Source organism: Podarcis pityusensis, assembly GCF_964106645.2.
Source record: "Podarcis pityusensis genome assembly, chromosome: 2".
Lineage (NCBI taxonomy): Eukaryota > Metazoa > Chordata > Lepidosauria > Squamata > Lacertidae > Podarcis > Podarcis pityusensis.
In genome coordinates, this window is record NC_138029.1 from 84,303,023 (window position 1) to 84,330,145 (window position 27,123).

Genomic DNA, 27,123 nt, shown 5'->3' on the forward strand with positions numbered 1-27,123 from the left:
TGTATTTTAAAAAGACCACCTTTCAGAAAGGGACAACACGGAAGTATGGAAGTGTTTACAGATGGGAACAGCTTCCTGACGTTCATTGTCTGTGAGCTCAAGCCTTTCCAAAAATTTAATAGCCACACGCTCAAGAGCATCTTCAGGCCATGGCTGGAAAACATAAGAATAGAAACACTACTTGTGATGTTCTCTTCATTATTAAGCATAGCACAGCATATTTGAGTATGTCCCCAGCAGCAGTTCTTCATGAAATCTGCTGCTAGCAGTTCGGGAAAGGAGGAATGGTTCATATTGTTTTCCTGCAAGTCAATGTCTGCACTCCACTTTCTGGATTTCTTATTCCCCTGACAAACAAGCTGCAGCAGTCAACACAAATCTTCTTTTTCTAGTACCACCTTACCCCTTCAACCAACATCCCCCACTGCCTTTTCCTGACTGCATCCTAGTTTTTCCTGTGTATTTCCAGGCATATTTTAAGAACAACTCTTACATAGGTTTTAACCTCTTCTAAACTTAGCCTACTATAAGCATGCTGTTTATTGATTTTAAGATTTTTCGTAAACATGCTAATTCCCTTTTGATATAATCAGATTTACTTCTGATTTATCTCTGTTGTCTGTGTTAACTCTTGGGGTGCCAAACTCTGGAGTGCATCCAACTCTCAACAGCAAAAGATCCCCAGAGTTGAATGTCAGATTGCCTGTGAATGGCACACTTTATAATACAAACCAGTGTGCTTTGAGACAATTTGCTGTCGAGGGAGTTTTTAGTTTTTTGCTTTTACAAAAGCAGCCTTACATTTATAGCACAAGTTCCCCCCAATTCACTGTGACCTGGTAACAGATGTACATGGTACTTACAAAGCTGGATTACTCTCTATGGGAGGAGGCATACGTAATTCTTGCAACGTGAGAGAACATGTAAGAGAGGCGAAAGCAAGCTTCCATAGGCCAGACTATATTGAGGAAGCTATATTGAAGTCTCAGTACATAGTTTAAGTACCTGGAACCAGTCAATAGTACAGCAGTTGATGAGAGATGGGAACTGTCTCAGTCGGTTGCGAAAAGCATCTCCTATTGGGCTGAAGGCTACCACAACATGCAAATTGTCTTTGCAGCGGTTCACAAAGAAAGCAAATAAAGCCAAGGGACTGAGCTCTTCATGCTTACTGCCTGCCTGGGCTACTGCACGAACACCCTAAAGGATAATAAATGTACCAAAAAGAATTACAAAAATTCTAAAACGTGATTCTGAAAAGTAATAAAAAATAAGTAGTATAATCTATGCAGGATAAGACAAAGAAATTATATTTCTAATTGTGAGTTAGATATCAGCAATCTTTGTTAATATGCAAGAAAATCATGCCTGTTAAACTAGTTTATAAGAGCTCCTAATCAGGTGTAATGACCTCATTATGAGCATAAGAAATATTCCTCTTTAATGCTTAATCTTTAAAAGGGAAATAGCACATAGCAATTAAAAATAATCAGCTACTCGTGTGAGAAAAGCAGATGGTTCTACTCAGCCAAGTCCTTCTTAAAAAATATCCATTGAAATTAATAGTTTGAACTGAATTCTAAACAGTCGGTTTACATATTTTTTAAAAGCAATGTTTAATTGTAACATTATACTTTACGAGAAGTAGTAAATTATGCATTTCTCATCATAGTACCTCCATAACTTCTTGCTTTTCATCAGCTGCAAAAAGGTTGGGGACTTCTCCAGTGTTAAGCACACTATCAACATCTTCTAAAAATCCTTCTTCCTTAATTTGTGTGTCTGTGATCAGAAATACAGTCTTCAAGCCCTTCACGCCAGCACTCCTCAAAAGATTCTAAAAGCAACAACAAATATTTAAGTACAATAAATGTACTTAAATGTATTCAATAAATGCTTGCATTAAAAAAAATATTCCTGGGTGCACATCCTAATGAAATGTGTTGCGTATGCCTACGCTAGATGTACAGAAATGTTTAATTTGTGTAAAAAACAGAACAGTGAAATGAGAAGTTGATTGGTAAATCTTCTGATGGTGATGGTTGGTCCTCTTCTCTGCTGCAAGAATCAGTTGTCTTTTGAGGGGAAAGGACATCCCAGCTACTTGCCAGAGGAAGAGCAAGAGCTGTGGGGAGGTTTATTCCCTTCAAGCAAAAGTTCATAGTTATGAATGGTTTTTTAACTACCTGGCTTTAAGAAGTTTAATTCTTCCCTTTACTGTTCTGTTCAGGACAGGAGTTGCTGGAGCAAGCTGCTCTTGCATTTAATCCCCTTTTAATAGCACTCAGGTTCGGATGGGAAACTGGCATGTAAACTCCACTCCTCACACTGTACTGCTCAGATTGGAGTCCACCCCCCGCTATTTTCCCAAAACCAATTCATTCTTCCTGCTAAAAATCACTTTGGGTGGAAAGGGAGACTGCATCTTCCTGTGAGTTTTCCTATGCTCCCAACTTGTAAAGTTACAGTTTGCATCCAATAAATAAAATAGCATTGAGCAATATAAAGCTTACTGATTCCAGCCTAACGCCAACATATATAAACCTTTACCTTCAGATCATCCCTCCACTCATTCATTCCATAGCTCTTAGAGATCTCTGGTTGGAATATATTCATTTTTGCCATAGATGTAGCTAAACGAGTCATGGACTGACGCCCACTTCCTCCCATTCCAACAAGTAAGGCATTACCTCCTGACTGCTTGAGCACACGGCATATGCGAGACAAATGTTCTAGCACATACCTATCACAAAAAATATATACATCGTTATTAAAAACAAAGATCACAAATCCAGTGCTTTTTGTTATACAGACTCCCAGAGGGTATTCTCATTTGTCTCTCTCTTTGGATAATCCCTCACCTTGGCTTAAGTGGGCAGCACTAACACTTTGCTATATAGTTCATGGGCATAGCTAGGATTTATGTTGGGGGGAGGGGGCAGAATCTCAGTTAGTTAAGTATTTTTTTATTGTCCGGGAGGAAATCACCTTTATGTCTGGGAAAATCTGACTTCCATGTCAGAAGTGCAAATTTCCTTAAAAGTTTGGGCAAAAAATAAAAAAGCTCAAAACAGTTCAACGACTTTTCTGTCTGGATTTGAAATATGGCATTGACTAATTATATTTCACTGGGCTATCCGATTCAGACTGTATGACCTTAGGGAGCATGGAAGGGAGTTTCACTACTCTCTCTCTACTATCTGACGTTTAGAAGACATCTGAAGCAGCCCTGTTTAGTGAAGTTTTTAATGACTAATGTTTTAATGTATTTTTAATCCCCTGTTGGAAGCTGCCAGAGTGGCTGGGGAAACCCAGATGGGTGGAGTATAAATAATAATAATAATAATAATAATAATAATAATAATTACTCTGGATTTAGACTTTTGGTCAGATCATGAAAGTTTGCTGGCACTTTATAAGTTGTAGGAGTAGGTGTCTCCTCAGGTGCATTTAAATCTAAAGCAAACAGTCTTTCACTGTGGATAATTGAGAGGATATTTACTAAGACTTTTCACAGCAATGCATGTGTTATACCACCAGCTGTGGCCTTTTTGAAACAGCTGACATGTTTCAGCAGGTTGTACAAATAGTTGGTGAGAATCAGCAAGTCAGTTGATTAAGTTCTGCCTGGATCATCTTAAGTAAAATTCTGTCTGGAAGCACCCTCAGAAGCAGCCCCAGATACCACAGTTCTAAAGAGAAATAATCCATACAAACCCTGACAAAGTACCACATAAATCATTATAAATAAATAAAAGTATGCACCTGAAAATTACTAGGTTCATTCTTGTTTTATGAGTTTGGTTATATTCATCCAAACACAAATCCACAACATCACTAAACATTTGTACACTTGGAATTTCAAAATAAAGTCTTTCATCTCCTTCAAGATCTGGATTCATGTAGTCTCCAAACAACAGATTTCTCATATCTTCCTCAGTTACCTATTGGCAGAAAATAAATCGCATATAGTCTATGGCATAGCAGTTAGAGTGTCAGACTTGGGCCTGGGAGGCCAGGGTTCAAATCCCCACTCAGCCATGAAGCTTATTGGGTGACCTGGGGCCAGTCACTGCCACTCAGCCTAACCTACCTCACAGGGTTGTTGTGGAGCTTAAATGAGTAGGGAAAGAACTATGCAAGCCACCGTGGGTGCCTTGGAGAAAAAGATAGGATACAAATGCAATAAACAAATAAGCAAGCCTAAATGTCTTAACAACCTATTTTAAGAAGGTAATAAAGGCCCCGTTTTAACATAGGATCTTGTGGTGCCTTATAGAAACTAAAACATTGATTGTGGCATAAGTTTTTGTGGATTAAAACACACTTCCAATCCTCAGTTGGAGTGCATGAATGCTATCCACAGGAGAGAGCGAGAGAGAGAGAAATTGTACAGTGGTACCTTGGGTTAAGTACTTAATTCGTTCCGGAGGTCCGTTCTTAACCTGAAACTGTTCTTAACCTGAGGTACCACTTTAGCTAATGGGGCCTCCTGCTGCTGCCGTGCCGCTGGAGCATGATTTCTGTTCTCATCCTGAAGCAAAGTTCTTAACTTGAGGTAATATTTCTGGGTTAGCGGAGTCTGTAACCTGAAGCGTCTGTAACCTGAAGCATATGTAACCTGAAGCATATGTAACCTGAGGTACCACTGTAATCCAATCGGAATGTGGTGACAACTGTTGCTAAGGAGCCAGTGATGGCAGAGGACAGTTGCAGAGGCCAACAGTCACTTTGGAGAGAAAAAACCGTTGGCACATTAGGGATCCAAAATAAAAATAATAATAAAACCTTGCCTGCAGTCAATTAGAGGAAGCAAGGGAATGGGAAGGAAAGTGAAAGTAAGACCTAAGAGGGAAAGGTTTGTTTCTTTGTTGTTGTTTTTCCTGAGCGGAGATAAGAAAAGAAATGAGGAAAGTTTGAAAACGGACACGCACACAATACTATAAAGTGAAAGGATATAGGAGGGAACCAAAAAGGAGTAGAAATGAAGTACTGTTAAAGGTAAAAACACTTAGCTGACAGAGAAGATCAGAGAGAGCCGGGAGAAAAGGACCTGATCCGTCAGACAGGAGAGAAAAAACTGAAGGGGACTGAGCCTCCCTCCCAGAGTTCATTGCTCTCCTGCCTTCGTCACAGGATGGGAGTCATAACCCAACCCATTTGGGTCCTCAGTAACTGTATCAAATTGTAAGACAATTGTCTGACAATTCTATGTACAATTTAAATATATACATTCACAATAGAAGTTATTCCTCTTTTCATTTTTTTGTTTTGTTTTGTTAACATTATACAATTATATATATTTGCTGTTTCAGTCATTGACATTTTGCATCTGGCCCCATGGGCACAGGCAACCCAGCTGTGATGTTTTCGTAATATAAATATACGGGACACATATGGTCTCAAATAAATATATTTATCTACTTATTTATTTGTGTCTAACAAAATGTCTATTATTTTATAATTGTTGTGTGTTGTGTGTGTGTGTTGTTGAAATAACTGGACATGCGCAGGAGTTAATTTCCTTCAATAGCATAAATCACCTCATGGGTGAACTAATCACAGGTGCAAGCTCAGCCGAGCCAGTTGCTATGACAACAGCACAGTGTCTTGACTATATCTGTGACAAATGCATGTCAGCTCAGTAGTGTGTCTGTCTGTTACTCAGCATTACTTATCAAGTGTTGCATCTTGAATTGCTAGACTTATTTACAGCAATTGAGATACTTTATGTATCTATATGTACATAAATAATATCAATGTTTTCCTAATCCCCAACAGACAAGATTGCTTTTTGCACATGGAGTGATACAAGGTGGTATGGTTTTGCTTTGGTTCCAATAAAACTAGTCAGGCAGAAATACACATGAATATGGGAGAGAAAAAGAGAGTGATCATCTTGTAATGAACAATATGAATACTCACTGGTGCATTTCCTTGTCTCAGATGTGAAAACACTGCATCAAATGATTCTTTGAAATGTTCTTTCACAATATCCTTCATTAGTTTGAACAGCCAAGCTCTATCGGTGTCATCCACAAGGCGGTCATAAAATACTCGAAATACTTCATGTACAAAAAGACGCACCATTGTATGCTTGTTTACAACTGAATCCTTCTTGATGAGCAAGCAGCCTAGGATAACTCGTGCAAAGTCACGCAAATTGAATGTATAATGGGATTTGGCGGGTGTTGGTAACAGGTTGTCCATGGCCTTCTTATATACCTTGAAGATTGAAAGAAAAATTAACAAAACTATTTAAATTAAGTTTTGTACTTAAATACTTTTCATACTTAGGGCACAGAGATGTTTCTTGCACTCTTGGTTTAGTACATGTAGAATATTTCCCTGTGAATGCAGAATCTAAAAGAAAAACTGCATTGTTGTTGCTCTGCCCTTGAGACAATGTCCACACTGGCCATAAATGAGCTACAATGAAAGGGAAGGACCACAGAAGACTGGATGCTGAATAACTACAGAGCATCAGATTCCTGAATATCCTCTATGCCGACACATCCTTAAAGTGCTATAAGAGTGAAGTCAGAAAACAGCCGAAATATCAGTACTGGAGCCTCTATAGCTGTGTATAATATATGAAGAACTGAATAATACTACATGGCATTAAATTGAACAATATCAGTATTGCAGATTGAACTATAGAAGGTAAGCAGTCATCATAATGACTTAATGCTAGGCTATCTGATGGACTACATTCTCCCATATGAACCTGCCCAGGTTCTGAGATATTCTGGGTAGGCCATTCTCTCATTCCCTCCACCCTCACAGGCAGATTTGGGGGGTGGGGAGGAGAAGGGATTCTCAGCGGTTGCTCTCAGACATTGGCATTCCCTTCCTAGAGAGGTCAGACTGTCTTGCGATCCATCCACTGGCAGCAGAAACATGAAGAACAAACTAAAGGAGAAAGTAGCATTAGAAACTATTCCCCCTTGGAAACTAGCCAGAATAGGCAGATAGATGGCTATACCTTTCATCCTAAATGGTTAGTCCATAGTTAGTCTAATTAATCTGTAACAGTAAAAAGCACTTTGAGTCAAGAAAAGGAGTTTTAATTGAATGTGCATGTGCAGACATACACAGAGATGTCTGAACTGCCCTCTGAAATCTTAATTTTAAAAGCCTTTTCATGTGCCTTTCTTTTAAAAAAACACCAGCTACGTGTCTTTCAGAACTGATATGCCTTTGAGACCCTCTGACCCGCCTGGAAGTCACCTATATATTCTGCCTGTGCAGGTAAACCAGAAATGTAGTGTATATATTGGCATTGTACCTCCATAGTGCCACTGACAATTTGGTTTCCAACTGTGAAGTATTCTGGGATAAATTCATTTGCTCTGAGGTAGAAAGATACAACAGTAGAGAAAATCCGGACCATTGTTTCATCACTAAAGGTATTAATCGTGCAAATGTTGAAGTGTCTCAGAAAACGAGGTGTGACTGGATTCCTTCCACCACCTGGTGGACCCATGGCAGCCATCAACTGTATTTCAACTAATACAATTTTATTTGTATCTTTTAGGTCATACCTTCAAAAGAAATAGAAGTATGATCATCAGACAATTATAAATAGAACAGTACTTCTGCACTTGGAAATCTCTCATGTACAGTATCATGGGGTTTGTATTCTGCAGCAATAATTATATGAACACATTACATTAACATAGGATACCTCCTTTACTTTTATGACTAATTTCAGCAAGAACAACAAAAGAACCTTAGATGAAGATGAAAATTAGAGATGGACACTCTGAATATCAGTAGTCTGGGACTTTAAGTTTTGGCCAATGTTCACAAATCTAGTTTACAAATGCATTACATAAAAGCAAACTGATAAAAATTACACTTTTCTTTTAACTATGTACATAAAAATAATTTAGACTGAATAGTTACCAGATGCCGTGGTCAAAAAACTGTCTCAGAAGTTCAATAGGAGGCTGTGCTCCATACTGTTCTAATGCAGGCATATTCATGTCATCCACAAAGATTATACACTTCTTTCCCATAGGTGGGCCAAATATTCCTTTCCGTCTCTTGTCAAGCCTGGCCATAATAATGTTCTAAAATTCAAAAGCATAACATATTTCTTAAGGATTAAAACCAGCTCATTCAAAAGAACAGTTAATGTTGTTTCCAGAGGGAAGTGTGCATAATGGGGTTGGTGAAAGCCGACTTTTTTACTGCCTCCCACTCGCAGAAGTTTGTTCATCCTCCCACCCCATTCAGCAGCCCTCAGGGGAATATTGTGGGATCTATTGGAGAGAGAAGGGAGCAGGAAAATCAGCTTCTGCCAGCTTGTTATCCATGCTTTTCTCTGAATCCAATCCATCAAATTCTAGCATGTATTCTATAATAAATACAGGTGTGTCTAAAGGTAAGTTTATTCTATTAATTTATATTGACTGCATCCACCTACTCCCCAACCATGCTTGCTAACTTGTCTGCCTGCTGGTCTGTTGTCACACAGGAGTTGCCATGGCCGCATGCTGACAGCCATACAAATTGCAGCATGACAACAGCATTACAATTTTATTATATAATGAAATATGCAGTTGTAAACTGCCCGAGGGCCCATTTGCATCAAAAGCAGTCTGCTGTTTATTTTTACCAACCTGAGTCTGGTTGGCACTGGTTCGAGCAGAAAAATTAACAAAGAATGGAAAGTAGAGATTCTTTTCTACATGGTTCATTAGCTTGTCCTTCACATATACAGATTTTCCAGTACCTGTTGGTCCCACAAAAAGCAGCGGTCTTGGAAAGAAATTCATATACTTGTATTAGTTTCTCATTAGTGTAGACATATTGTTGGGAAATTAAACATAATGCTTGGAAATTCTCAACAAATAAAGACTGTTGATGGTAGCATTTTTACAGCGATTTATAAACATATCACATTTTTCTGTTTGCATAAATATATAGCTAAAATCACAGAAATGTAAGAGAACAACTATAAATAAAATGGGATGTAGAAGTATATGTTAGGCAAAAGACTCTTAGCTACAATTCCTGAATTATATTACAGAGTTGGTCCCCGTAATTTTATTCACAACTCAAGTTTTTTTATATGAACAATAAGTATTTCAGAGTTTATAACTGAGAATTATAAAATTATAAAGAATATTTCTAAGACCAGACTAGTGTAGATTAATGTTTCTAAACTCTTAACTAGTGTCACTTACTTTTGAGACACAATGCAAAGTGATAGTTTACCTTTAAAGCCATAAACAGTGGTATCCAAAGGGCTGCTTTTCCCTCAAATGAACCTGGATACTTCCACTTTGGAGGTCAGGTAGAGGGCCTTTTTGGTGGCGGCAAACAAATCATGAAACTCTTCACAAACATATTCATCTAGCACTTCTTTTTTTTACTGTTTTTCAAAGTCCAGTTTGAGCCATCCAATTATTCCACATCTTAATTCTTATAATGGCCCAATTTGTCTGGTGTGTGTGTGTGTGTGTGTGTGTGTGTATCAGCAGGGATCCCAAGTAGTCTGCACAGCTTGAATAAGATGGATCAGTGCATTTAAGCCCCAACATTAAACCGGGGTTAAATATGAAACAATCAGTTAGCTTCAACTGCGTGCTGTGTGCATCTATACCATTTATTTCAGCAAATGGGAAACTTTTCACATAGATCTTGGGCAAGAGCCATGGCTTTGAGCTGGAATATACATACTAAAAAGTGCAGTTGGGAACAATTCAAAGAAACTTAGCACCCTACTTCTTGATGACAATTCTCAGAATTAACCACCCAATTTATTATTATGGAAACTTATGGAACATACAAAAACCCCAGCTGGACACAAATCTAAGAGGATTGTTTTTCTGGGGGTTTTATTTCTTAGAGTATTTCTTGGAGTATTAATAACATTATTAGAATAGTATGATCTCATGAACAATGAAAACATTTTCACTATTATAGGAAGCAATTTTTCTTACTTTCCATATTTAATGCACAATTCCATCAAATAGGTATATCTCACTGTGTCCATTGTTGGGACTATAATGTCTTGAACCTTAAGATTTTTATCATTATAATTGATACTTTTAATGGCTTCATTCCAATGCATCCAACGGCCCTTGCCTTTCATCTAAGAAGAAACGCAGAAATAAAGTTTTGCAAATGATACGGTACGGTTAAAATATATTCAAAATTGTTTCACTAGAACTTGATGCTTTTAGCATTTAGTTGTTTTAAAACATTTAATTGAATCTCAAAGCAATGGTTTCAAAATTATCAGCATTATAGACGTATAACATTGTATCCTCCGAACTTGAAGCATGGGAAGTCCTATTAAAAATTTATAATTTGGCAGAATATTCAGATTATTTTATATGTATATGTATAATTTGGAATATTTAATGTGATTTGATTGGATTGTTAAAGTGGAAAATTTAATAAAAATGAATTTAAAAAAAAAATAATTTGCTACATATTTAGGGTAAATTGCAATATATTTTTGAATTTCCTAACAAGTAATAATATTTAGTACTGGGGCTCAATAAGCTCACTCTCTTTCTTGCTCCTTCTACATATGGTGTGCACAGCTGTGTTTATATAAAAAGCCTTACTTGACATAAAGCACAGTGGTGTATTAGTTGGAGTGTTGGACTAGCAGCTGGGAGAGACTAGGGTTCAAATCCACATGAAACTCCCTAGGTGAGCTTGGGCCAGACACTTACTCTCACAGCCTAACCTACCTTGCAGGGTTGCTGTGAGGGTAAAATGGGGAGCAGAACTTTGTCTACCACCTTGAGCTCTATGGAGGAAAAAGGGTGGGATACAAATGCAATGAATTAATAAATAATAAATTCCTCCTTCCCCAAAGAGGAAAAGAAATGTGTTTTCACTTATTCAAACTGAGCTTTGGCCTCACTGCAGCTTCCTTGCAAAAACCCAGTTGGAAGGAGGAAATACCCTTTTTTCTCTGTGAAGAAAAGGATGAGAAGTCTCGTTCTCTTCAGTTTTTTGCAAGAAGCAGCAAACTAGTGCTTGTGCTACTTCCAAAAACCTTTCCTTTCTTATCTCTGCAGAGAAAAGGAAGGAAAGAAGATAAAGCCTCCGCCTTGCAAGCTGACTTGTGTTTTTTTAAAAAAAGTTTTTATTAAGGCTTTTTGTGCTACAAAACAAAAAGGGAAAGGTACATCTATTGTCTCCGCACTCTATTTGTAGCCATTCCTCATTATTGCATATTGCAAAAACAAGGAGGAAGGGAAAGAGGAGGAAGAGACTTTTCTTTTGTTTCTCTCCTGTCGCATTGGGTTTCTTGTAGAAGGCAGCAGCAGCAATGTACTTCTAGCCCTTTTTGCAAAATATCTATTTAAAAATAAATGTAAGCAATATTTTAGCAATTTATTAGGTTTATTTAACACATATACAACACAGCAGTAATTATTCAGGCACATAATTCAGCAACCTTGCTTCTATTATGCAGTCCTGTTTATATATAAACATAAACATACATACATATTTCATTGTTAAGGAAAGTGCAGATCAAGAGGCCCATGTATCAAATCCATGAGCCCTCTTCTAACTGCTTTTAATGCAAACAGTGGGAATGTACTGATACCATACAGTATTTCCAACTGTATGTGTCATGCAGTTCCCAGGTAATGCAAAGCCATTTGAAGGCATAGGCAAAGCTGGGGGGGCAGTGCCCCCCCATCAAATAAATGAATAAAAATACTTAACTGACCAATTGCATTGCAGATAAATCAGTTCTGTTCCCCCCACAAACATAGCCTGCCCCCCCTAAAGTAAATCCTGGCTATGCCTATATTTGAAGGCAAATCTTTTGTGGATGTACCATATATAGGTGTATAACGCAGCTTCATGTTTTCAAATTCTATGGCTTTCAACAGCTATTCATTCCTAATGAAATATTTAAGAAATTCAAATACTGGTTAATAATTATATAAATTTTTCCGTACCTCAAACATGAAATCATACACCAAGCCTCTCTCTTCAAACGGATGCTCCCACTTCCCCACAGCTGCAGGCATCGGATGTTTGTCCATCTTCCCTGCTATAATATCCCTCATAAAGGTGTCAAACAGAACCCGACCGTCACCATCACAGGTTCCACCAATGGACCAGACCGTGGCAAAAGCAAAACAACCCTTCCATTTTTAAAAAGGGAAAGAAATGATGAGGACGACAATGTAATCATGGCAAATATCACCTGAAAGGCTTTAAAGTTATACTATTTATCTATAGCAAAAAGAATATTTTGAGGATGCAATCCTCCAGCCAGTTTTCTGGATATTGAACTTAGTGGGACTTACTTAATAAACCTATTGGGACTGCAATTGTAAGTCTGTTTACCCATTTCAGAATCTCTTGCAGGCTGGATCTAGATTTGCCTTTCTGTGAATAGAAGGGCTCTTGTCACTTTGTGGAACGCCCTGAGAGCCAATGAAGGCAACCTGCTAACTGAAGGCAATTTTGCAGATTCTACCTTCCCACTGCAGCCCCAAGCACCACACCACATGCTGTTCCAGAAGGTCCACAGGTTCAGCAGCTTTTCAGGGTGTGCAGAGGAGACAGAATCAGCAAAACACACCTCTACTCCTTTCTCCAGCATGAGAATCTTGTGAGAGAAACATAACTCATGTCAATTATGGGCAGTGGCATAGGAAGCCGCTGGAGTGCCTGGGGCTGGTGTGCACACCGCCCATGGGGGCAGAGCAAGCTGGTAGGGCAGAGTGCACTGCCAGAACTGTGTCCCAGCACCCTCCACCTGGAGGGCGGTTGAGGGGGAAGCAGTGTGTGTGCACCAGCACTGCTTGCAAAAGCAGTGTGGGGCTGGAGCCCGAGCCACCATGTTCTTGCAGGGCGCCCTTCAGCTGAAGGCCAGCTGAGGGGGAGGTGGCGGGTGGGTGCCAGTTGTGTCCTTCTCAGCTGCCCTCTGGTGGCTGGGAGAGATACAGCAACCCAGAGCGCTGCAAGCCCAGCCCCGGGCTGCACTGCTTTTGGGAGAGTGTGCCGGGCTCTGGGGCACCTGGACTTCCATGTCACCTTGGGCTCTAGTGTGCCACCTCCAAGGTAAGTGCTATCAGGGGTGCACCCCCCCCCAGCTACGCTACTAAATATGGATTCAATTCAAGTGGGGTGAAATAACTCAAATAGTTTGCTCAAAGAAGTGAAAAGATAAAAACATCAGACCAACCATAATCCATTTGCGGATGTGTGGACTGGTAGGCTCCTTCTCCACCGCGTCACTAAGCAACATTTCAATAAGCCGAATGAGAGAAACCACATTATTGCTATTGCTGGTGGGAACCAGCTCCTATAAAAGTAAAAGATTTTTTAAAATATATATATATATATATATGAATGCCTCATGAACTTAATCAGTTATAGAACATTTCAGTCAATAATCTTTTGTTTTTAAAATGTGTACTGATTAATATTTGTGTGTGTGTATAGACTTGATAAGTCCGTATAGACTTGATAAAGATCACAAAATACTTACTAAAAATACTACAGCAAACCAACTGAAGTTGTCTTGGTTCAACATTAATTCCTTCACTTCAGTTAACATGTTTTACAATAGATTTCATTATGGTAAGACTGGATATTTCTTTATTTACCCTGCGCCAATCCCATCAACAGTGGATTCTTTCTTTCTCCTGTCTAGGCTTTAGCTAGACTCCATGCTTCTACTTTCTGTTTCTTTGCCTGCAAACTGTGTTTACTATTTTTGTTATGTATTCAGTGCTTTTCAGGAATGTATATAAGCAGTTGCTTTGCCCCTGTTTCCCAGTTACAGTATGTAGTTCAATAAAGGTTCTTGCTGTTATCGCTGTGTCTTGCCTCGTGGGAACCCACCTACACTTCAATTTTCTTTTTGGATTAGTCAGGATCCACTTCAGAGAGGTACCAGCCAGTACCCTTCTAAAAGGTAAGATCTTTAAACTAACTTAATACAGTTAAGAGAACCAAAGGAGGAAATTCAATTTGGTCTCAAGGGATGCCTTATCAATCACTCCATCACTGCCTGAGTCTTAATGGGGATAGGGATTTATTCCAGACAAAGGTTGTGGAAAGGAATCACTGAGGGAGAACTGAGATTCCTCCATGAGTATCTTTGCTGGCAGAATCCCTGCCTGTCACAGTGAGAACTCTGGAAGCTGAGGGTTAGCATTACAGTCTCCTATCAACTCTTAACACCTTTAACAAACAAAAAAACCCTGTAGACCCAACCCATGTACTTAACAATAGACATACTAAACCGTTTTTTTAAGAACAACCTACTTTGCATTTTTTCTGACGCATTCTTAATGCTGGTGGTACTATCCAATTAAAGAGATCTTCAAAAAGTTCTTGATACTCCTTTTGGTCCAGAGGTTCAGGAAGTGTACTCAACCAAGATGTTACAAGTGGCAACCAGCCCAGCTGTAAAGGCTCCAAATAAATCATTCCACAACGACTGACTGTAGCAGGCTGCAGGATAATAATATTTATCTCTCTTAAAATTCCATTCTATCTCCAATTTCAAGTCCTGTGAATTATTTGAACTTGCCTTTAACATACCGAAGCCTGAGACAGATCCATAGCTTCAAAGATGAGGCTCATCTGAGGGGACATTTGAATGATTTCTCCACTCATCAAACAAAGCTAAGAACAAAAACAAAAAACAAAACCCACACCCAGTTTTAGACTGCTGTAAATTTTATGCTCCAGAAGCAATCCAGCTTCTTTAACCTTAATTTGAAATAGGGAGGGTATTGGAAAATTTGAGCAAGTACAGGTATTGTGACTTATCTCATTTATTGAAATGTCAGGATCTTCCATAATCAAATTTGGAAAAATGCTTATTTATTAATATCCAGTTTTTGGCCATTGCTCTGCTCCACTATCACTGCATTGCTGTTGTTGTTTTTATATGCTTAGTATCCTATCTAAAACTATAGTTCCTCTAAACAGTTATTTAATGAAAGAGGAAGTACCAAGTTCAGATTTAATGCAGCTCAGAAACTGTTGCGTGACTAAGTCTTTGCGATAGAAAATAAGCCCTAAAATACTGAAATCATAATTGGATTTGGATATAAGACTGCAGATTTTACCAAATACTGGATATATATGCATCCATTGGTTCTGTATGGCTCTTCTTAAGCTATATTTTCTGCTACTTACAAAACTTGGCACTTAGTTATAGTGCCACAGGGTCCTGAGAAATTTTGGGAGAGAAGTTTTTAAAGCATATTAGTTTTACGATGCGCCCCCCCCCCCCCATTAAGAAAACCTAGTAGTTGACTGGTTTCCAAGAGTGTGTGTGCTGACTGGCTCAAGTAAGCTGGCTTCTAAAGATAAAGGACCCCTGACAGTTAAGTCCAGTCGCAGATGACTCTGGAGTTGTGGTGCTCATCTCGTTTTACAGGCCGAGGGAGCCGCCATTTGTCCGCAGACAGTTTTTCTCGTTCATGTGGCCAGCATGACTAAGCCACTTCTGGTGCAATGGAACACTGAAACCAGAGCAGCACATGGAAACGCCGTTTACCTTCCGCCGGAGCGGTACCTATTTATCTACTTGCACTTTTTGGCGTGCTTTCGAACTGCTAGGTTGGCAGGAGCTGGGACCGAGCAACGGGAGCTCACCCCGTCGTGGGGATTCGAACCTCCAACCTTCTGATCAGCAAGCCCAACAGGCTCAGTGGTTTAGACCACAGTGCCACCCGCATCCTAAGCTGGCTCCTACTTGCACTTATTGTTAAATCTGGTACTACAAGGTTAGAAAACAAAGTGCCTCTCAAAAATACAAACATGAGTGCCAGAGATTATGATGATGATGAGTATGATGATAACATTAGATGTGTATGATATGGAATGAATTTTAGAATGATTTGACAAAAGACCTGACTGCTTATATATCAGCTCTGCTACTGGCACTCTTTCCAGTTTCCTCTTTCCTGTAAGTGTTTCTTCTTTAAAAGCCAGCAAACCCAATATGCATCTGTGATGTCATTTGTGCTGTAGTTACACAAAGAGCTAGCTATTTGGGGCCAAGGCTCAATGAGTAACTTCTCAACCTGTTTTATCTCAATACATTTTAAATTCCTTGAACAATTTTACAATTGCCTGATGTATTTGGATTACTTAGACATTACCTTTTTGTTATCATCCAACACAGTGTTCATGCTCTCTATCCAAAGGGTATCAATAGGACCATCAAAAACAACCCATTTGCGATCAGGTGTCTCAGTTAAAGCAAATTCTCGAAAAGTGTTGGCAACTATGCCATCTGTCCACTAAAATAAGGGACAAAAGACTTTTTAAAATTTGAAGGAAGCATTCAACAGAACCTAATTGTGTAAATCATTTGAATATGGTAATCTGTTCTACTGAATGGACAAAACTTAAGCAAATAAACATCTAAGAAAAAGCTAGGCTTAAATTGTTTTCTGGACACACTTTGAAATAAAACGTAGATATGTTACCATTAATATGAGCTAGGCGGAGAATGTGCATAAATACTACCTTCCTTTGTATGAATATGTATTCATGCTAAGGGTTGTGTGCTTCTGCCCACACTGTTGGCAATGCCACCTACCCTCTCACTGCCAACCCCAACCCTTCACACCTCACCCAAGGGCTTATATGGTTCATTGCTGTAAGGTACTTTTCATTTCTCCCTGCTCCTCCGCTTTATTTTGTGATGAACTTACCTCATGAGATACTGGATCAAATCTTCCAAAAAGTTGTCCCATAGTAATAGCTTTTGGATTCACAGTTCTGTGAACTACCTTTTCTTCATCCCCATACCCACGTTCATTCATAAGGGAAAGTGTATCTGCCAACACATGCAAAACTTTGGTCTTTCCGGCAAAAGGCTCACCTACAAGCATAAAACTGATAAATAAAAAGTTGTTATTTGGTATTTTCCTTTTTGGTATTTATTTTTTCCTTTTTAGTCTCATGACTAAACATGAACATACATTTAATTGTTTATTATTGCAAAAGCTAGAACATTGAGCTCCTTGTAAAAGCTATAGAAAGGTAAGGAATGAGGTGGCAAAAAATACAGTGAGTTTTCTTTACCCTGCTATAAGGGAAACTATGTCTTAAAGAAATGGGAGAAACTATTTCTTAAAGAAATGGGAGTGCTTGATCACCTCATCTGTCTCCTGAGAAATCTCTATGTGGGACAAGAAGCTACAGTTAGAACTGGAAATGGAACAACTGATTGGTTCAAAATTGGGAAAGGAGTACGGCAAGGCTGTATATTGTCTCCCTGCTTATTTAACTTATATGCAGAATTCATCATGCGAAAGGCTGGGCTAGATGAATCCCTAGCCGGAATTAAGATCACCGGAAGAAATATCAACAACCTCAGATATGCAGATGACACAACCTTGATGGCAGAAAGTGAGGAGGAATTAAAGAACCTTTTAATGAGGGTGAAAGTGGAGAGCGCAAATTATGGTCTGAAGCTCAACATCAAAAAAACAAAGATCATGGCCATTGGTCCCATCACCTCCTGGCAAATAGAAGGGGAAGAAATGGAGGCAGTGAGAGATTTTACTTTCTTGGGCTCCATGATCACTGCAGATGGTGACAGCAGTCACGAAATTAAAAGACGCCTGCTCCTTGGGAGAAAGGCGATGGCAAACCTAGGCAGCATCTTAAAAAGCAGAAGCATCACCTTACCAACAAAGGTCCGTATAGTTAAAGCCATGGTTTTCCCAGTAGTGATGTATGGAAGTGAGAGCTGGACCATCAAGAAGGCTGATCGCTGGAGAATTGATGCTTTTGAATTATGGTGCTGTAGGAGACTCTTGAGAGTCCCATGGACTGCAAGAAGATCAAACCTATCCATTCTTAAGAAAATCAGCCCTGAGTGCTCATTGGAAGGACAGATCGTGAAGCTGAGGCTCCAATACTTTGGCCACCTCATGAGAAGAGAAGACTCCCTGGAAAAGACCCTGATGCTGGGAAAGATAGAGGGCACAAGGAGAAGGGGACGACAGAGGACGAGATGGTTGGACAGTGTTCTCGAAGCTACAAACATGAGTCTGACCAAACTGTGGGAGGCAGTGGAAGACAGGAGTGCCTGGCGTGTTCTGGTCCATGGGGTCACGAAGAGTCGGACATGACTAAACGACTAAACAACAACAACATGTCAACTTAACCAGACCAGCTCTGCTTGGGAACCACGGGGCAAAGGACTTTAGCCAATGGTAAGGCTACTAAGCTGATTTCTTCAGGGTTCAGTGGTGTAACTGATTTTCCTAAAGGGAACTCAGTCATGCAGCCAAACCAGCAGTGTTCAACTCACCACCCATAGCTGTGAATTCAACCCTACTTCCTGCTGGGATCAGCTGTACAATCAAGCTCTCCATGAAGAACTTGGTTGCACAGTCAACCAAGAAGGACAGAAGTATACTTTCTTCATGCCATGTATAACTTTCTTAACTTCCCTATCATGTCACCTCTTATTTGCCTTTTCTCTAAACTAAAAAGTCCCAAATGCTGCAACATTTCCTCAGACATGAGTTGTTCTATCCCTTTGATCAGGTTGGCTGCCATTTTCTGAACCCCATACCTATGAATATTATTTATCATAATTATACTTACCCATGTCTAACTATCATCATTTCATAGGTCTGTATCATCTTTTCTAGAAAAACTTTAACAGGCTGAACATTGTGTGCTTTACAGCATTCATTTGCACATTCCAGAAAATCCTGAAATACAATTTTAAAAGGTAAATCTTAGCTATTTCTCATTTCTGGTATGCATTTGCACATGTACACAAACACGCTTTTCATTTGAAAAAAGATTAACATTCAGTTTTCCTTCTTTTTCTTGAAATGAAACTCATATACTTCAAATTGTCCATTAAGTGTTTCAGTTGAGTTTAGCTAGGCTAGAGAATGGTAATCTCAATTCAACAAACATCAAAACCAGGTGAAATTATGCATTTACAGAAATGAACAGAATTTTGCTATGTTGTCGTAGAACCACAAAAGGAATGATACTATATAGCTACCAAGTAAAGAAACAAAGACTTTGAAGGATATGCAGAAATTAGAATGAAAGGAGCTCTGTGAGCACCTTAAAACTGAGCAAAATCATAGGAACTGCAATTCTGTACACACCTTGGAGTAAGCGCAATTGAAAATACAGTAAAGAGACTTATTTCTAAATAGGCATGTATAGGGCACATGTATGTATATTGAGACTGCCACCATTAGACTGGTGACCTTCTTTTTAAATGACATGAGGCAGTGGCAGCTGGAAGCTGAAGAAAATCTTGAGGGACATTTGTGACAAGTTACTAAGAGACTAGGAAGATAATCCAACTAGGAATGAGATGGATGTCATGATTACTAGCAGTGCAATCCCATGCACATCTACTCATAAATAAGCCCCACTGAATTCAGTGGGGATTATTTGTAGGTAAGTGTATGTAGAAATTAAAAGATGCTTGCTTCTTGGGAGAAAAGCGATGACAAACCTAGACAGCATCTTAAAAAGTAGAGACCTTGCTAACAAAAATACCTATCGTTAAAGATATGGTTTTCCCAGTAGTGATGTATGGAAGTGAGAGCTGGACCATCAAGAAGGCTGATCGTCGAAGAATTGATGCTTTTGAATTGTGGTGCTGGAGGAGACTCTTGAGAGTCCCATGGACTGCAAAAAGATCAAACCGATCCATCCTGAAGGAAATCAGCCCTGAGTGCTCACTGGAAGGACAGATCCTGAAGCTGAGGCTCCAATACTTTGGCCACCTCATGAGAAGAGAAGACTCCCTGGAAAAGACCCTGATGTTGGGAAAGATTGAGGGCAGAAGGAGAAGGGGACGACAGAGGACGAGATGGTTGGACAGTGTTCTCGAAACTACCAACATTAATTTGACAAAACTCTGGGAGGCAGTGGAAGACAGGAGTGCCTGGCGTGCTCTGGTCCATCGGGTCACGAAGAGTCGGACACGACTAAACGACTAAAGAACAACGTATGTAGCGGTGCAGCCTAAAGTAGATACTGAAAGATTGCAAAAGGATGAAGCCTTTTTGCTATCTATTACAAATGCTGGGGGGCTTCTACAAACAGAGAATTGGTCCTAAAGTAGTGTCTGAAGGTACTTGAGGCTACCACCTTGCTAGAGCTGAGCAGGTTTGACTCTGATTAGTTCCTGAATGGATGACCATCTGGGAACCACATTTACACTACACTGGGTTCCATGATTGAAGAGCAGCTGAATATAAATGTGAGAAAATAAAATAAGCAAACACATCAAGTTCTGAAGCAGACTTTGGGTTCATGTAAGACTGGGTGAACTGAAGTTTTTTGAAAACAATCCACTTAAAAAATAGACACAGCACATCATTCAGTTAGAAACAGACAACCGCATAAGCTAAAACTGTCAAATACTGAAAGGATTACTGGGGAACAATGCACTAAAAATATACTCACATTGTAGTCAGCTTCAGGAAGCTTAATACCAGGGAATAAATCACTTGTAATGCCCATAAACAGAGGTATGTCATGTGACAAAAACTTAGGTTCATTTACATCTTTGATTGATCGAAGGAGCTGAACAAAGAAATTATGTTCTAGTTTATATCACAAATATTAATCTGCTCAGCAATAAAAACAAAGTTCCATCAACCCACTGTGTCTCCTACGAGTATTTTTCTTTCAAGCTGAATCCTAACATGAATAAAAACTTGTCTCCAAGGAAGAGAAATTAGTTGGGGTGAGGGAGGATAGGGCAGTGCTGGATCTACATATCTAGTTATAGGAAGGCAAAAGTCTTTACTGCTACTCTCCTCTCTTGCATGTTCATGTCTGCCTCTTGCTGCCACTGGCACCACCAAGAGAAGAATGCCTACACACAATTCCTTCTCTTGGTGGCAGTGCCTGCATGGGAAAGTCACAAAGTGAAATGTTTGTTCCCCCCTTCATGGTCTATGCAGGCTTCCTTCTCCTGGTGGCAGAAGTGACAGCACAACAAAGGAGAGCATTCTTTCCCTTCATCTCCCTCTGTCGCAGCAGCTTCTCACCTTCTTCTTCCTGGGGTGAGCAAGGAGGTGGGGCTTTCTATAGCCACCCCCTTCTAATAAATGGAACTTCTGCTCATTAGAAGAGATGTGTGGGCTGTAGCCAGCCACAGCACATCGTCATCAGGGAGGAAAGAGGCATGTGCATGCTCAGTGACTCCTTTTATTCTGGCCAGGTTCCACTTATTAGAAGAGTTGTCTACCCAACAAGACACTGCTTTGCTGCCCCCTAACCTGCCACCTGGGGCATGTGCCTCCACTTGCTCCCCCATATTGATACAGGCCTGGGAAAGGGAAACATTACTCATTCCTCTAATGGGTATGGCAAACCACTTCTATGACTTCTAGACTGAAAGGGCTTTGTAAGTGTTAGTTATGCTGATTCAGCATGCCTAACACTTGCAATCCATCTGAGGATTTTGCTGATCTCTATGTTGATCATAGCTAGCTTAAGCAGCCTGGGAGAACACTATAGGTGACAAAGCAAACATTGTTCAAAGCCACATAAAACACTTGTGCTTTTCCAAGGAGTACCTTTCTCCCCCACTTGCTGCTGGTATTACAGTTGCTGGGGAAAGTTCTTACATGTATAATTTTGGGGTACTCTGAGGGTCTGGTATATGAAAACATATGCCACAATGTAACTGTCAGTCTTTAAGGACACACAAGACTCCTTGTAGTATTTCTAGTACAGTCGTACCTTGGAAGTCAAACAGAATCCGTTCCGGAAGTCTGTTTGACTTCCAAAACATTCAAAAACCAAAGTGTGGCTTTTGAATGGCTGCAGGAAGCTCCTGCAGCCAATTGGAAGCTGCGGAAGCCCTACCAATTTTGTGATGAATTATAAATATTCAAAAACTGGAACAGTCACTTCCGAGTTTTGGGAGCCAAAACGTTTGAGAACTAGGCTGTTCGAAAACCAAGGTACGTCTGTACTGTTCTTGACTTTATTTATAATTCATCACAAAAAAATATTCATTTAAATTGTGTGGGGAACATCAGACCCAGGGGCTGAATGTGGCCCCTGGGACTCTCCTCAGGCTCCTCCCTCTCCTCATTTTGCACCTCTCACTGGTCATATAGGAGTCCATTGTGTACTGACATCACTGAACTGAACTGCTTTAGACCACTGAACTACAAAGACATCTGCTAGCTGATCTTCTAAATTTCATACATGGAAAAATTACACCAATGTTACTGGAATGGGATAAAACAGCAAGATACTAAAATGCTCTAAGTCCATTTGAGAACTAACGACTATTTCTAAAGTCAAGTTAATAATGTGCCACTTACCAGTATATCTTCATTTTCAAACGGGAATTTCAGTTTTAGATTGCCAGCAGCTATCAGCACTGCTTTGACTGCACGCATACCATAGTCATAATGGAACTGAGATGAAAGCTGTTCCGAGCACAATCTGTAGGTCATTACTATTTTCACTGATAAAGGTTTAGCATTCAGAAACCCATATGAATAGAGAGAGATTTCAGCAATAAGAGCATAGTTAGGAACCATCATGGCAACAGTTCGGAAGAGGACCTAAAAGGCACATCAAGGAAAGTACGATTGTTAAAAAATTGAAAAATTGAAAAATAAAATATATGAACAAATTGGGGGGAAAAGAAAGTGTGGCAATTCTGCCCGCCTCCAAGGCTATATTTTTTCAGTGGCACTAGTATGCTTATTTATACATTTGTCTTTCACTTCAACAAAAAAAAAACCTCCACAAACGTTTAATGAATTTTCATACAGTTGTTCTGGAAACTTTATCTCATAGCTGCTAAGCACCCTCTTATTAAAGAAGAAAGGACTTGCCATCCAAGCTGAACCATACAAAAAAACCTACTGAGCTGTTTTTTCCAAGAATATCCAGAGCAAGAAAGCTACTATTTGACCACCACTTATATGCCATGCATAGGGAGCAAGCCAAACTCAAAATCCGCTGAGATGAGCAGAGTTTGGAATAGGCAGGTCTGTGGCTCAGCTGGGGCTACACTGACTAAAATCCCTCATCCCAGCTCAGAGATATGCCAGAGTATCTCAGTTCTTCATCCTGGCCCAACTGGGACTCAGCCAGCTCAGTCATGAGAAGGGGACATTCTGGAGGAGTGGTGGAGCTTGGCAGGAACATGGGGTAGGGATAGGTTTACTCCTATTCAAAACTGATTCAGCTCAGTCACATGACCTAGCAATCCAGCAGACGTTACACTTGAAAAAGGGTGGTGTAAGACAAACTCTTATTTTAAAGGCTCCCCCCACCCCGAACCCCACTCACCTTGCCTTGGGACAGCTCAGCCAGCAGTAGTCTCACTCCTGAAAGGAGTTTAGAAGTATGCACAGATCTTAAAACGATTTTTAGAGAAATCATGCTTTTAAAAGCAGTATCTGAAATGACTCTCAGTTAATATGGTTTTTCTTTCACTATTTTACCTTGAGATTGTCTGGCAGTTCAGAGCGCCCTGCATAACCTGGATTCATAGTAATCGCAACAAAGCAGTTGGGGTTCAGCTTCAGTTCAGTCCCTTCGAAATTAAACGTCTCCAGCTTCAGCTGTATAGCCCTCTGGATGCAAAGGATCTGCTGAGCCACTACAGACAGGACTTCCAACTCAATGCGATTGAATTCATCAAAGCAGGCCCAAGCACCTGAAGAGGCCAACCCCTTGAAAAACTAGAAACAAAATGGTAAGCCCGGTATTATATAACTAAGCAATAGTTCGAAGATGTAAAAAGGAGTATTGTGATGCCTTGGGAACATTTGTTTACTACTATTCTTACAGCCTCATCAAATCTAGCTGTATTAGGCAAATGAAAAAATTGGGGTGCCTCTATATAATTGTTGCTTGCTTAGACTGTGTACAGGAAATGGTTTCTGTGGAGAAGCAGGAATTATTTCCCCTTTACAGCTATCATGGCAGTAGTCCTCCTGATCAACCACTGGTAACTTAATAAATACATAAATACCAGAGAGGCAGTGATGGAAGTGAAGTCTGTTCTCTTCATGTTTCCTAACTCCCAGTTACAGCTATTTAAACCAGCCCCATAAGAGCTGATGAAGTAGTGAAACCAATTAAATCAGATCAAAAGCAGCTGGTTTCACTCTTATGAGAAACTGTACTTTAACTTATAAGGGCTGTATGAGTTCATGTGTGGCTGTGGGCTGTTCAAACACTAAAAATAATTTTGCAAGAACATTTTAAAATCAGTTCCAAAGCTGGCAGTACATTACTTGCCTTAGAATCTGTTTAACAAGTGCCCAAGCGAATCACATCAAATGTGTATTCTTTGATTGCAGCAGCATTAATTATGTTCCTGGATACTGCTTCAATTGCAATTTTTAAAAGACCTGCAGAACTTGTTTGGTTTGGACACATTAGCAACCTCTGTCTTGTCAAACTATCCTGACTCCTCAAAGTTTAAAAGCACAATGTATTGATGAAGTACAGTTGTACCTTGAAAGTCGAACAGAATCCGTTCCGGAAATGTTCAACTTCTAAAATGCAACTTCTGATTGGTTGCAGGAAGCTCCTACAGCCAATTGGAAGCCACAGAAGCCCTGCTGGAAGTTTGGCTTCCAAAAGAACATTTGAAAACTGAAACACTCACTTCTGGTTTTCAATCATTCAGGAGCCGGAACGTTCGACTCCCAAGGTGTTTGGGGGCCGAGGTACGACTGTACTTAAAGAGACAGATCCTCTGCAAGTTTACTCAGACTCCCAAGTTAAGTTTGCATAGGACTGCAGCTTAAGTACCAGGATGGATGCCCTCCTTGACAATGTACTTAGTAGTTGTTGATATTTGTAACTTCCAGGAATAGAGAAGGCCTTCCTGGGCTGGCCAACCCATGAGGCAAGATGAGGTGACCACGTCAGGCAGCAGGATCCACAGGGGTAGCAGACTGTGGCCTCCAAGGAACACACAGCCCTCTGTATTGCGGTATTTTAATATTTTGTTGGAAGCCGCCCAGAGTGGCTGGGGAAGCCCAGCCAGATGGGCGGGGTATAAATAAATTATTATTATTATTATTATTATTATTATTATTATTATTATTACAGCAGCCTCTTGGTGAACAGGAGGCACTGCTGGTCTCCTCTTACCCCTAGGGATGAAATGGTGGGGGCTGCCCTCTGGGGTCTCCTGGGCTTTGCACCTGATTCAGAGTGGGCCCCTTTTCCCCTCGCAACGGCCTTTGATTCAACTGATAGTTGTGAAGTTAACTGTACAGTTCTGTGCACAATTGGATTGTGTGACCAAGGTATGTGTTATTGTTTATAAATGTTTTTGTTAAAGATGAGCCTCTACTGAAAATGAAAAACAGTGCCACCTTTAAAAACTGGAAATCAGACAATAAAAGATTGGTTCAATTTACCTTCCCCATGGCTAGGTAATCAAGGCCATCAGAACAGTTGAAGACAACACATTGCACGGCAAGAGCTTTAGCCAAATCTTTGGTGGTCTCTGTTTTACCTGTCCCAGCTGGGCCCTCCGGAGCACCACCAAGATTTAAATAAAATGCTCCAATCTAAGAATAAGAACAGTTAATGAAAATATTTCAGAAGTCACACAATCTTTGGATACAAAAAAACCTATATCCAGTTGTATATGGCAGAGATGAAATATTGTAGAAAACATGTACCCTCCCTCTTATTTTCTTACACATTGCCTTGCATACTTTCACCTCCCACCAAATTATTCTTTTCTTTCGTTTTTGCTCTCTCTCACCCTAAACCATTATTTATTCATCTATTTATCCCAGGTTTCTGTTGTTCCGCTTGGGAAAATACACCTACACAAATTCTAATGCAAACATACACATCAATTGTCTCTATTTCTCCATCCATTTTTCTATTTCCATTCTTCATTCCTAATGTCAACTTTATCATATTTTCTTCAACTTTTTCATAGTGCTAATGAAATAGCCTGCAACAGCACAGGTGTTACTTTATTTGATTCACTGATCAATTTAAAAAGACATTTTTTGCTGCATTACTAAGAGATCTGCAATCTAGAACAAAATATTTGCCTTGTCTCACAATTTTATCTACAACTAATCAGAATCAGTTTTAAATTTTAAACTATGTCTCCAGTAAAGAGAACATTAATGCTTTAGTCCCATTGAATTTAATGGAGTCAAGAGTGCTTCCCTTATTGTTAGAGCGGTTAATACAGTAGTTCTCAGAACCTCAACGAGACAAAATCTCTACAAGCTACTGTCATAAGCATAGGTGGAGAATATGCCTCATTGTAGCTAATTCAGATTTATAAGAATTCTTATTAGCAATTTAATATTAAAAAGCATACCAGAGTGCGGTAACATCTGTCTGTAAGAGGAGTGATGACAAGCCGAGGAGAGTTGCCAAGGTATTCATATGCATATTTTACATTGCAATTGATGATGCGCACCCGGACATTCTCATACTCCCAGTAATACCGTAACTGAGCAAGCCATTGAAAATCTGTTTCATGCAACACACCTGAAATAATACAACCATGGAAAATGTCTTAGGTTCTACTCCTCAGCATACCATGGAAAGGAAGTAGGAAGGGGAAACAAAATGTTTTGAAGATGCAGCTGTCAGCTCCAATTTTTCTTTCGTCTTAAACAGTGCTTTTTTTTCTGGGGGTATGCAGGGGTACGCATACCCCTAAACATGTTGTGAATCTTTGTACTTTTGTCCGTTTACTGTATTGATTTTCCTTGATTTGAACTATAAAATAGTGATTTTCTTGAGTCAAAATGAGAGTACCCCTAAACATTTTTTTAGCAATGGGCATACAGTGGAACCTTGTCTTACTTACAAACTTACAAACACTTCAGGTAACAAGCTCCGCTAACCTGGAAGTAGATGCTCCCAGTAGCAAATTTTGCCCCGGGATGCGAGCGGAAGTCGTGCGCTGACGGCGCAGCGGCAGCTGAAGACCCCATTAGCGAAAGTGCGCCTCAGGTTAAGAACAGTTTCGGGGTAAGAACAGACCTCGGAACGAATTAAGTTCGTAACCAGAGGTACCACTGTATGTTACCACTGTATGTCTTAAAATAATAAAATCAACATTTTAACATTGAGAAGATTAATTTAAAAAGCAATGATTTCCTGGAACAACAG

The 27,123-nt window shown here is 39.8% G+C and overlaps 1 protein-coding gene across 2 annotated transcripts in view; it reads right to left on the minus strand.

Moving 5' to 3' along the window:
* The window catches only part of DNAH12 (dynein axonemal heavy chain 12), a 102,009-nt gene that overhangs the window by 42,283 nt on the left and 32,603 nt on the right, over window positions 1–27,123 (minus strand). Inside the window, exons 25-46 of one of the 2 annotated variants that reach the window (XM_080996629.1) lie at window positions 26,321–26,493; window positions 25,389–25,541; window positions 23,451–23,690; window positions 22,314–22,559; window positions 20,434–20,553; window positions 18,592–18,701; window positions 16,683–16,866; window positions 16,125–16,265; window positions 14,551–14,634; window positions 14,272–14,460; window positions 13,184–13,303; window positions 11,946–12,134; window positions 9,954–10,105; window positions 8,628–8,766; window positions 7,909–8,075; window positions 7,289–7,544; window positions 5,926–6,225; window positions 3,766–3,944; window positions 2,551–2,743; window positions 1,676–1,837; window positions 1,006–1,200; window positions 20–153 (exon numbers count right to left, since the gene is read on the minus strand). In XM_080996629.1, the coding sequence (XP_080852755.1) occupies window positions 20–153; window positions 1,006–1,200; window positions 1,676–1,837; window positions 2,551–2,743; window positions 3,766–3,944; window positions 5,926–6,225; window positions 7,289–7,544; window positions 7,909–8,075; window positions 8,628–8,766; window positions 9,954–10,105; window positions 11,946–12,134; window positions 13,184–13,303; window positions 14,272–14,460; window positions 14,551–14,634; window positions 16,125–16,265; window positions 16,683–16,866; window positions 18,592–18,701; window positions 20,434–20,553; window positions 22,314–22,559; window positions 23,451–23,690; window positions 25,389–25,541; window positions 26,321–26,493 (3,826 nt within the window). The remainder of the gene's footprint in view (window positions 1–19; window positions 154–1,005; window positions 1,201–1,675; window positions 1,838–2,550; window positions 2,744–3,765; window positions 3,945–5,925; window positions 6,226–7,288; window positions 7,545–7,908; window positions 8,076–8,627; window positions 8,767–9,953; window positions 10,106–11,945; window positions 12,135–13,183; window positions 13,304–14,271; window positions 14,461–14,550; window positions 14,635–16,124; window positions 16,266–16,682; window positions 16,867–18,591; window positions 18,702–20,433; window positions 20,554–22,313; window positions 22,560–23,450; window positions 23,691–25,388; window positions 25,542–26,320; window positions 26,494–27,123) is intronic. The other variant, XM_080996630.1, reaches the window with a different exon arrangement.